This window comes from Doryrhamphus excisus, linkage group LG21, assembly GCF_037039965.1.
Source record: "Doryrhamphus excisus strain RoL-2023G ecotype Guam linkage group LG21, RoL_Dexc_Guam_v1.1, whole genome shotgun sequence".
Classification (NCBI taxonomy): Eukaryota; Metazoa; Chordata; class Actinopteri; order Syngnathiformes; family Syngnathidae; genus Doryrhamphus; species Doryrhamphus excisus.
Window position 1 is genome coordinate 14,453,010 of NC_136377.1, and position 10,980 is coordinate 14,463,989.

Genomic DNA, 10,980 nt, shown 5'->3' on the forward strand with positions numbered 1-10,980 from the left:
CATTCCTGTGCCCTCTTGTCATTGGAAGGACGGTCCAACAAGCGGCATGCAAACTAACTGGATGTGGACACTTGGCTGAGTGTGTGTTTTTGCTGCCATTTCCAGAGGTCCTCGTCACAGCAAAGGCAACAGGTTGAACAGGTTCTGCGAGGCCCCGCCTTTGCAAAGCCATCCCATTTCACCAGCTATGTTGCCATAGCAATTGTCTGCGCTCAGAAGCCACCACAATTCAGCTTCATTCAGCTTCTCGGAACCGGCTTGCTGTCAAGTGTGCAACTTTGTGACAAGAAAAGCTCCAAACTTCCATCCTCTTGATGAGAGATCTGTCCTGAATCCCGCTGACTCAGCACTGACTTGGCAAGAGGCCCAGCGAGGTAAGGGACAGTGGATCAGCTGACTCCAGGCACCGAGGCTAAATACTTTGTCTTTTCTTTCCACGAGACGGGTCAGGAAGAGATGCCGCCCGCTTTGGATGTTTTGGGCTTCCTGTTGATTCTAACTGGAGCTCAAGGATTTGGAATTCTGCCAGGAGATTCACAGAATCACCTGGATATCACCGAGGCTGCCATTTTAAATGCCACCGTGCAGGTGTGCCGCGTTCTGGCTGAGAACGAGGGCAACGACTTCACATTCCCGGTGAGGTTCTCATTCGGGGAAGTTGTACTAGTAAAATGATGAACATGACATTAATGTGCGTGTGCGCGCGTGTGTGTGTGTGTGTGTGTGTGTGTGTACAGAGCCAGCCATTTACAGTCACAGGTGTGGCCACAGCTTGTAGGGCTGGAAACTCCATCAGGAGCTTCCAGCTATCTATCTTGTCCATCATATTCCGCAACGTGCGTGTGGACATCCGCCAAGCGTTCAATGCCAGCTTCCACTTTGATGATGAGTCGTTCAATGGAGGTCGGAACATCATCCTCACGGGCTTAGCAATAGTGAAGTTCAACATCCAGCAGGAGGACTTTGAGGTGGCCACCGAGAACTTGGGCACGATTCTTCATCCTTTGCAGGTTCTCCTCTTGTTCTCCTCCCAGCAGCATCGCTGAAAAGGGGAAAAAAAAATCTCGAAGAAATTAGATGTTGTTCTTCTTTGCCCTCAAGGACTTCTACAGCCACAGCAACTGGGTTGAGAACAACAACAGGTTTCCAAATTCCAACCTAATCAGATCCGACACCAGCATTGGCAACATTGCTGGTAGGCATGATGAGGAGATATGAAGGCGACACCAACGCCATGGTCAAGAAAGCATCGTGGTTTCGTCTGATCTAACCTGACATTCCCGTTTGGGCAGCTCAAAGCCAGGCCACCTGTCGCAGTTGTGATGGAGATGACTGCAGCAACAACATCCTAGAAGACATCATGGAGGGCAATATACTGACTTCGGGATACTTTGCAGTCCTTCCAGGGTCAACCAAACCCAATGGTAAGCGACTGCAGACTGGATTTGGATTATTTTGGTCTGCAGGGGTCTGAAACCTGCAAGGTTTGCCTGCCTTAGCCTCAAGTTGACTGGTTCTGCTCAAGTCCACTGAATGTGAGAGTTGTTTGTTACAAAGGAAAGTGCAGCCACGGCGGAGCTTTGGACGTGACCAGCAGGATCGACCCCACCGGTGGGATCAACAAAGACACGCTTGGCTCGGAACACGGGTTTCTCCATGAGGAGGCTGCAACTCTGGCAACGATGGCGACCAGCGAGATCCTGGAGAACATTCGTCAGGCGGTGGGGGACATCCTATTCCTGCAGTACGACGGCCAAGACCCTAAAACCATTCGGTCACCTTTTCAGCCATATCTTTCATCTTTGTATCTATCTTTCTCATCCATCAGAACGTTAGGAATCTCCAGAGGATCCGGGAAAGCTCTTTGCTTTGTGATCGACACCACGCAGAGTATGACTGACGACATCGCAGCCGTGCAGAATGCCACCTCTTCTCTCATCAACTCTGTGGCGGGAACAGACGATGAACCTTTGTCTTTCATTCTGGTCACCTTCAACGATCCCGGTAGGAGCTCGGATGGAGAGAAGATCCTCGTTTCTTTTCTCTGACTGTTGCCATCTTGTGTTCAGAGTTTGGGCCGCTGATGAGGACATCTGACCCGCAAGTCTTCGAGGGTTACATTGATGATCTGTCAGCCAGCGGTGGAGGCGATGAAGCAGAGCTGAGTCTCTCCGGCCTTCGGGTAGTAAAACTGTTGTCGTCTCACAGACCTAGTCTTCCTTTTCCACGTAATCTCCCTCTTGTGTTTCCGTGTGAAGCTGGCATTGATGGGTGCTCCTCGGAGCTCGGACATCTTCCTCTTCACGGATGCACCCGCAAAAGATGTGGAGCTGAAGAACACGGTCATCGCTCTCATCGAGCGTACACAAAGTGTGGTGAGCGTTCGCATGTTTGTGCTGCTTGGAGCTTCTCAGAAGACATCTCTCCGTTCCAGGTCAACTTCCTGATCACAGGAACGACGACGGTGAACAGGCGGCGCAGTATCAACCTGCAGCACCACAACAGGATCGCTCAATCAGACGCGCAAGTGTACCAAGACCTGGCCCAGGCCGCGGGGGGCGTGTTTGTGGAAGTGGAGAGCGACGAGCTCTTGGCCGCCACTACCATCATCAGGCAGATTGCCAACTCCTCTGTGGTACCGCCAACTTGAACTCGACTGACTGCTTGTCGCTAAGCGATTGGTTCAACGCGTGTGATTGGTTCTCTTAGGTGACGCTCCTGCAGGCTACCAGGGACCCAGGAATGACGGTCACATTCTCCTTTCTGGTTGACGAAACCACAACGAACGTCATAGTTTACATCATAGCAGATTCTGTTTCGTTCAGAGCCCCTGACGGTGAGAAACGGCACCATAACGCTATCTACTTGTTAGCGCCAGTCCCCTAGCTTGCTGAACTGGACCAAATTCACTTGACTGCTTTGGCGATGAATTTCAATTCCTTCTGTCATAGGCTCGCCGAACACCGACATGAACCCGCTTTTCACATTGACAACGGTGGGAAACTTGCAGATTTTCGAGCTGAAGAACCTAGTGGGAGAATGGACAGTGGACCTAAACTCGTTAGAGCGGTACTCGCTGAGGGTCACAGGTGAGACCTCATTGAAGACAAACAGAATTTTAAAGGAGCAACTCTAACTTTAGTGGAATTTTGAAGGTCAGAGTCCCATTGACTTCCTGGTTGACTTTGTGGAGTTTTTGCCCCTACTGAACGCATCTGATGTTCTTGACACCCGTCCCACAATTGGTAAGAGAACTTTCTCTTTCTTGCTGATGTCATCAAAGGGACGCTTGGGATTTTTGAACATGAAGTCATACAACATCGCCAGCAGCAGTGCAGTGCATCAAGTGTGACTTACGCCGCACTTGGTCCCATGAGTTCCGGAAAGTAGTTCCGGCTCGTTGGTGGGGTCACTTGAGTAAAGCGTTTGCAATACATTTGCATCACAAAACCACCGTCCACAAAAAAAGTCAGACCTCAAAATCCATCTGCATTATTTCCTCTCCACAGTTCATAGTTCATGTGGAAAAAATCCCAACTGTCCCTTCCAGTCAGTAAATGGTTCCTTTTGTTTGAAGGCACCAATGGTAGCCTGCTGGTGACGCTAACGGGTAGCGACACCGCCAGCGTCACTGAGGTCATGCTGGTGGAGGTGGGGGGTACGGGAGTGGTCGAAGGCACTGTGCTTCCGCAGGGGAGCGGTCAGTTCCTCGTTCGTGTCGATGAATTTCCATCCGTGCCATTTGTTGTGCGCATTACCGGAAGCGATGTCAACGCTGCCACTGGGACAACCTTCAACTTCCGAAGGCAGTCGCCAACCAACTTTCGAGCGTCCAATGTGACCATCGAGGTGAGAGTCCAACATCGCCATCTTCCATCCCATGACATGAAGTTTACTGAGCGTCATGGCTGATGTGTGTTTAGGCCAATGTCGATGGAAACCTGGTGCCCGGGACCGACCTCGCCGTGAATTTTTCCGCCACCACAAGGGGAGCCGGAGGTAATTTCTCCGTCAGGGTCACAACCAACGACCAGCGCTTCACCACCAGCGCTCCCAGCACTATACTGCTGCAACAAGGAAATACAACCAACGACACAGTCATCGTCTCTGCCCCGCTCAACACGCCTTCGGGTACTACCATCACCCTCACCATTGAGATCGAGGGTACCGGAAGTCAGGACACCAACTACATTGTCCTGAGGATCACCGTCTTCAACACGGTAGGCACCGCTGTATTTTCTACATCAAACGTCCTCTTACCACTTCTCTTCTCCTTTCAGGTGATGGACTTTAGCCCCCCCGTGTGTGAAGTCCTTTCCATCGTCAACTGCATTCACAACTGCAGCAACATCACATGGGAGGTGTCACTGCGTGTGAGCGACGGCACGGGCGGCACGGGCGTGGATCAGGTCACGCTCACCCAAGGCAACGGAACACTGGACATGGGTCCGTCGGACAGCAATGAGAACATCACGCTGGTGACCTACAACGCGACCTGCAATGCCCCCGACCTGGCGCTGCTGGTGGTGGACCGCGTGGGCAACGCGGACACGTGCACCGTCAACGCCTTCCAGACCACAGCGGGCGTGGCCTCTTTGTTCAATAAGGTGCACCTCGCATGTGTGCTCAGCCTGGCGCTCGGCCTCCTACAGAGCCTGTAGTGAGCTCAAGGAATCGTCGCTGTGGCAACCGATGCTTAATCGTCTTTGGGGTTCGTCTGCCCCTAGAGGCCAACATCGGTGCTGCAGCTTGAAATCATCTCGCTTGGATTGACGTGATTTTTTTATGTCTGATTTTGTCTGATCACTGAAGCCAAACTCTCTAAAGAACACGTTGACAGCAAATGTTTTACACAAATGAAAGGTTAATATTTAATAAAAAACACTTTTATTTTAGTCATGACTAAATCTTGACATTTGTTCCTTTTTGCTACAAGTTAAAAACGCTTTCTCTTCTTTGTCCTTGTCTATTTACACCTTGTCGTCATGATGTGAGACGAGCCGACGAAAAGCAGCAAAAACAAAAGGCTTCTTACTTACTTTCACGAGACGTTGGATTTTCCGGGCAGGAAGTCCTTTATGTTGACTTAGTCGGCTCGGTGCGTCCCTCAAACCTTCAGCCCTTGTTGCTCCTTCAAATAAAAACACTAAAAAGAGTTTCAGGTCCGTTATGTTCACACTGCAATGTGGATTATGTTCCAGCACTGGACCGCCGTGCCACTGCAGTTTTGCTTAGCACTTCAGAACAGTCCACAAGGAGAGGTTCTGCAGGGGGGGGGCTCAGGCTGTGCCGTTGGTGTACTGTGAGAGTTTGTTCTCCAAGTCACAGATTCTCTTCTCCTGAGACAAAACTGTGGCCTTTAGGTTCTGGATCTCCTCCACCAGCCTTTCAAGGAGTTGAGGCTGCACAGCAAAGAGGACACAAGGACACCAAGAGACAGGACAGATGGGGGGGGGGGTGTAAGAGAAGAAGTCAAGGTGCTGACGGAGCATAAAGAACGCGTGGAGGCAGACAACTTCTACTGTGACATATCATCTAAATTGTCATGAGTGTAGGTCAAGGGTTGACTGACCGGCAGGCTGGCGGCGTCACATGTGGACATGCTGCGTCGGGGGGCGGGTCTGGAATCGAGCACGTTCTTCCTGGCCACTTTGAGCTCTCTGCTCTTTGGTGGCACGTAGCCCTCCTTCATGGACATCAGAATGGGGTCTTCATCGCGGCCGTCCAGCCACTCTTCGGGCTCCATGGCGGGTTCAGGCCCCGCCGTGTCCGGGTACAGGTCGTCCTGGAAAAGGTCCGACTGCGGGAACGAGGGTGATTAGTGGAACCCTGTGTCTCAACGGGAGTTCTCGGAGGACAAAGGTCAAGGTGGAACTTACTTTTCTGGGCACGGTCATGGTGATGGGCTCACATTTCTTGTCGTGCAGCTTGTACAACCTTCATGCACAGGAGACACGGCGGCCATCATCATCATCATCATCATTGGATGGCAACAAACAACATCCCATTTAGTCTTGCTGCTGCTCTCACATTGAATGCAATCGCTCCTCCGCAGTTGAAGTGCTTGTGTGTGTGGATCAAGTAGTGTCCCAGTTTTCTTTCGATGAAGGGGTAAGGGCTAAGTGTTAAAGCGTGTACATCCCTAAATGTGACAGAATCGCATGATTTATGTATTTTTGTGTGTGTGTCCAGACCGCCTGTATCCTGTAGTCACTGGGGGGTTGGCGGCATTTCAGAGCTCACCTGGCAATCTCACACTTGCTGACGTCCACGCCTCTTTTGGGCATGAAGCCCATCCCCCTCTGTGGCTCCTTGCTGCTGAAGGTGTTGAGGTAGTGCACGTAGGGCGGCTCCTCCGTGATCTCAAAATAACGGATGCTGCTGTCTCCCTACACACACACACACACACACACACACACCAATGAATAAACACACATGTTACATGTTGTCCACAAAAGAGACGTCACCTTTCCACACAGGTAGACCATGTTGGCATCTGGGTCGTAATACGGAAATAAGACGCCGTTACTTGTGTCCAGCTCCAACAGGGCGATGGGTTCCTCAAAATTGGTCTATGGTGGACATAAAAAGGTGTCTTAGTGGGACTAAACGTGTGAGTGTGTGTGAGAGGGTGCACAGGAGCTGACCGGGTCCCAGAGTCCGAGTTCTCTTTGGCTCATCCTGGTGAATCCGGTGGTGAAGATGTTCCCGTCTCGGGTGAAGATGGCTCTCATTGGTCGGATGCCCTCGTGAGGCGCCAAACGTTCCTGATTGTCACCAAGCGCACGTGAGTAACCTTTGTGACACGAGACCCACCACCCCGACCTGACCGACGGCGTCACCACTCACCGCCACTACTTCGGCCTTGCGGGGGTCGCAGACGCGCAGGCGGCGGTCTTTGCAGGTGGTGCAGAAGAAGCTTCCGTTGCGATTCCAGCTGATGCTGTAGATGAGGTCAGGGTGGTCGTCCATGGACATGAGGGGCTCGCCCGTCCCCACGTTCCAGATAATGACCAGGTTGTCGCTGGCTGGTGGTTGGTGATGGAGCATAAAAAGTCAACTCGACACGAACCTCCTTCGTTGCGTGTGTGTGTACCTGCGGTGAGTAGGATGTTGCGTGTGGTCGGGTGCCAGCTGACGATGCCGACACGTTTGGAGTGGCCCTCCAAGACCACCACAGGTTCTGTGATGGGGCGGATCAGCGAGTGATCAGGAATCTGCCACACCTGCAGGAGAAGGTGTCCCATTTTAACATGGAGGCGGGACCACCCAAGATGTGTTTGACTTCGTGTATCTGTCCCGATACGATGTATATGTGACACAAACAACACACTGGAATGAGGCACACAATGATCGGCAGCAGCAAATTAAGCAACGTGATATGACATGTGGTCTTTCTGTAGCTGCCAAGTGTGGACAGCTGCAACACACACACACACACACACACACACAAGATACATTCACATTCAGTCCCTGCAATGTGCTTTTCTGGTAAGCACATTGATCATGTGTAACAAGTCCACACATGTTGCCATAGTGACCAGAACCACAAAATTAGATATCGGAGAGCAATAGATTGCGTACCTAATGAAGTGGCCATGGTGTGAGTTAAGGATCGACCGATACAACGGGCTGATATTTGCGTTTTTTTCCTTGTATCGGTATCGGCCGATGTATTTTTCCACCGCATGATTTACAGTCAGGCAGGCGGCAGACGACCCCGCAACACACGTAGTCGCAGTACCCCGTCCCCAGAGTTGAATCACATCAAGAGCGTGTTTTCACAAGTAATAGAGTTAGCTTGCTAACTTTACACTTTACTAAGCCCATCACATTTCACTGGGTGATCGCTAGGCATAACAGTTTAAGTCATGGCGGGACAACAAGAAAGCCCAAAAACATCACATTCCGAGCACGCACACACACACACACACACACACACACACACACACACGCACAGAAGAAATTGGAGCAGCCGTGTCTGCTTATGAGAGGTCTTTATCATGCACAACACCAACTTTAATGATGACAGAAATGTTTTATATATGGTACTAAATTGTGTCAGTGTGATGCGTTTGTGTGCGTGGAGGCGCGTGACGCGCTGCGGAAGAGCAGTCATCACATGGATGCTAGATAAATTTAAACTAGGACAGAAATGTTGGTTGAATATTAATTCCTTTTAAAGTTGATAGTGCCGTTGAAATGTGTGCTTAAGAAAGCTGAATCCTACTGTGTTCAGTGTTTACATTTCAATAAATATTTGTTTAAACATGAGACCTGGAATATTTGTTAGCATGGTCATTTTTTCATGTAAATTGAGGGCTCAACAGCAGTATCGGCCACAAATATCGGCCCAAGCAAAATCGGCCATTGGCTAAGGGTGATGGAAAAAAATCGGTATCGGCATCGGCCCCAAAAAAACCATATCGGTCGATCCCTAGTGTGAGTGTGTGTGTGTGTGTGTGTGTGTGTGTGTGTAGTTACCATAGCGGTGCAGTCCTCTGAGCCGCTGGCCAGAATGTTGTCATCATGGGGACACCAGTCAATGTCGAGGACAGGCCCAGAGTGTCCTATGACCAGAGGGTAGTTCTTGTCCACACGCCCTGTCTGTAACACACGGAACAACAGAACCACCTTAGAACATCATTGCATCATCCCACGTCTTCTAGCAAGACAGGACCGGGAGAGAGCCCCCTGCATGGAGCATGACCTCTCAAAGCCCTTTTCACCTTCCTATTGTTCCTAATGAGTCATATGATGACATCATTTGCTATAACCAATCAAATGTGTTGTTGCATCCTCCTTTGTGTATGCATGTGTGTCAGCATCACACACACACACACACACACACACACAGATAGGGGTGTATTTATAGGTGAGGGACGAGGCGATGAAAGGGGAGTTTTTCTGGTGGCCCATGAGACTGCAGTAGGAGGGGCTTGGGTGTGTGTATTAATAGCTTAAAAAGACTCCAGCATTTAGTCACGTCCAGCCTTTATGTGTATCTTAGTGTGCTGTGTGTGTGTGTGTGTGTGTCTTCTTGCTTGACCCCAGTGATGTCACACTGTCAAACATGTTGACTCCGCCCATTTCAGGGTTTGGTTGTTGTCTCAAAGTGTGACAAGAGTGAGCACACCGACCTTGGCGAGTGGTAGGACCAGGAAGGCTCCGCCCCCGCTGGACTCCACAATGACGGCCAGGAACTTTGGGTTGACGGCGCAGAAGGAGCTGTCCCACGTCACCTTGGACACGCGGATGTCGTCGTAGCCCTGCTCGGTCTTGACCGCCTGGCCGAAGACGTGGCGGAACTTGCTCTGCCGCACGATGCTGCGACTCATGGCTGCTTGGGGTGGTGGGGGAGGCGGAGACTGAGGAGGGGGGCGGAGACTGAGGAGGAAGTGATGAAATGCAACATGTGAGAAATATCAGAGGAGACAATCTGTTTTATTAATAGGACGGATTTGGACAAGCTGGCGGAGGAAGCTCTTCAGCAATGTCTTTTTAAGCTATGTCTGTCCACTCGACTGTATGTCCTTGTTTGTCCCATTTCTGTCCTGCCAGCCATGTTTACTTCTGTCCTGTCTGACCATTACATTTGTCCTACGTCTGTTGTCCAACTGGCCCACACATGTCCTGCAGTTGTCCCAGCTGCCCTGTCTGTGTCCTTTGTGTGTCCGACGTCCTGCCTGCATTTCCCCATCTATACAGTGAACCATGCATCCTTTTGTCTACTGTATGTCCTGTATTTACTCCCTCTGTCCTGCACCAGGACAGTGAGGGACCGTCCCCAAAGACAGCAGATATTCCATATCGGCGCCTGTCATCAGCTGAGATATTATTAGACAATTGTCCTAGCTCAGACCGCCACGTCAACACACGCGCACAATATAAACGACAATCCAATGTGGACCATGTCCTAAAGACATGTTCTGTTCCCATGTCTGTCCTATTTGAGGACAATTGCAGAGACTTCAGCTTTTGCCAGCATGGAACTTAACAAGACAATTCCACTTAATTACCAATTATGTATGTCATTGTGTCTGAGTGTAGCAAAGATGGCGCCACATCATCTCCTATGTGGGAGGAGTCACTCTAATTAAGTCAACTCAACTGGATGGAACATTTAAAGACGATTTTGGGGCTTTGACATATTGACAAGAGTACAAATTAACACGGGACACATCCACACACGATGCAACAGTAACAACGTTTTCGTTGGATTTCAGGTTAATTAGGTCGCTCCGCCCCCTCCTCCTGTGAGCGCGAACCACCTTCCTAATTTAGACATGCCCGCGCACAGCCACGCCTCCAACGGCGACCCCGCCCCCCACCACTCCTAAATAGTCGCAGGAGCTACCCAGTGCACTGCGGTGCGTTTGAGTTCACCATTAATGTGAGTGCTCAGCATATCATCAGTGTACTTTGAACATAATTCCATGTTACAACAGAAAGGATCTTTAATTGACATGGCGGCAAAAAGGCGCCATTCTCGAGAGTGACGCACAGTTTGTGAGCCAACACACACACATACAAACACAAAGAAAGCTGACCTCAGGTTTTGGGGAGACCCCTCTTCCCTGGCGGGTCCCGAGGTGTCGGTTCTGGTTCTTCTGGTTCTTCCCTGCTCGAACCTGCTCGGGCGACTGTGCTCTCACCTACACACTGAAAGACAGAACCAGCGGGCAGAGCCGGGCACACAGGGGGGTGGTGGGGGTCCGATGAGGGGGTGGACTGGGTCATCGTCTATTTTAAAACGAGCTTCTTGTGTTCGTGGAAACGTGACGCGCCACTGTCCAAAGGCCGGGGTGTGGGGGGGGAGGGTCCTGTCTCTGGGGGCCCAGCATGGCGGAAGACCTAGCTGGACCTCACTGGACTGCTCGTTGCTGATTGGAAGGGAACGTTCTAGAACTAGATCGTTACATTTCATTGTTCAGTTTTTAATCTCTGAGGCGGATTGTCTTCACATATTTAATAAATCAG

At 50.7% G+C, this 10,980-nt stretch overlaps 2 protein-coding genes across 2 annotated transcripts; one reads left to right on the forward strand and one right to left on the reverse strand.

The window, feature by feature from the left end:
- The first annotated feature begins 105 nt into the window (after positions 1 to 105).
- On the forward strand, positions 106 to 4,895 carry LOC131138923 (von Willebrand factor A domain-containing protein 7-like). The gene is made up of 16 exons (XM_078787888.1): positions 106 to 374; positions 442 to 636; positions 738 to 1,010; positions 1,102 to 1,195; positions 1,293 to 1,424; positions 1,558 to 1,744; positions 1,829 to 2,004; positions 2,070 to 2,182; positions 2,259 to 2,375; positions 2,435 to 2,635; positions 2,710 to 2,836; positions 2,952 to 3,089; positions 3,156 to 3,245; positions 3,578 to 3,849; positions 3,924 to 4,220; positions 4,281 to 4,895. The coding sequence occupies exons 2-16, from the start codon at positions 457 to 459 to the stop codon at positions 4,659 to 4,661; spliced, it is 2,778 nt and encodes a 925-aa protein (XP_078644014.1). The 5' UTR covers positions 106 to 374; positions 442 to 456; the 3' UTR covers positions 4,662 to 4,895.
- Positions 4,843 to 10,921, reverse strand: coro6 (coronin 6). The gene is made up of 11 exons (XM_058088311.2): positions 10,551 to 10,921; positions 9,141 to 9,387; positions 8,485 to 8,607; positions 7,097 to 7,226; positions 6,850 to 7,028; positions 6,648 to 6,767; positions 6,468 to 6,572; positions 6,244 to 6,389; positions 5,880 to 5,937; positions 5,573 to 5,800; positions 4,843 to 5,402 (listed from the first exon to the last, which is right to left on the reverse strand). Exons 2-11 carry the CDS (start codon positions 9,336 to 9,338, stop codon positions 5,280 to 5,282), a joined length of 1,410 nt encoding a protein of 469 aa, XP_057944294.2. The 5' UTR covers positions 9,339 to 9,387; positions 10,551 to 10,921; the 3' UTR covers positions 4,843 to 5,279.
- Between the last annotated feature and the right edge of the window lie 59 nt (positions 10,922 to 10,980).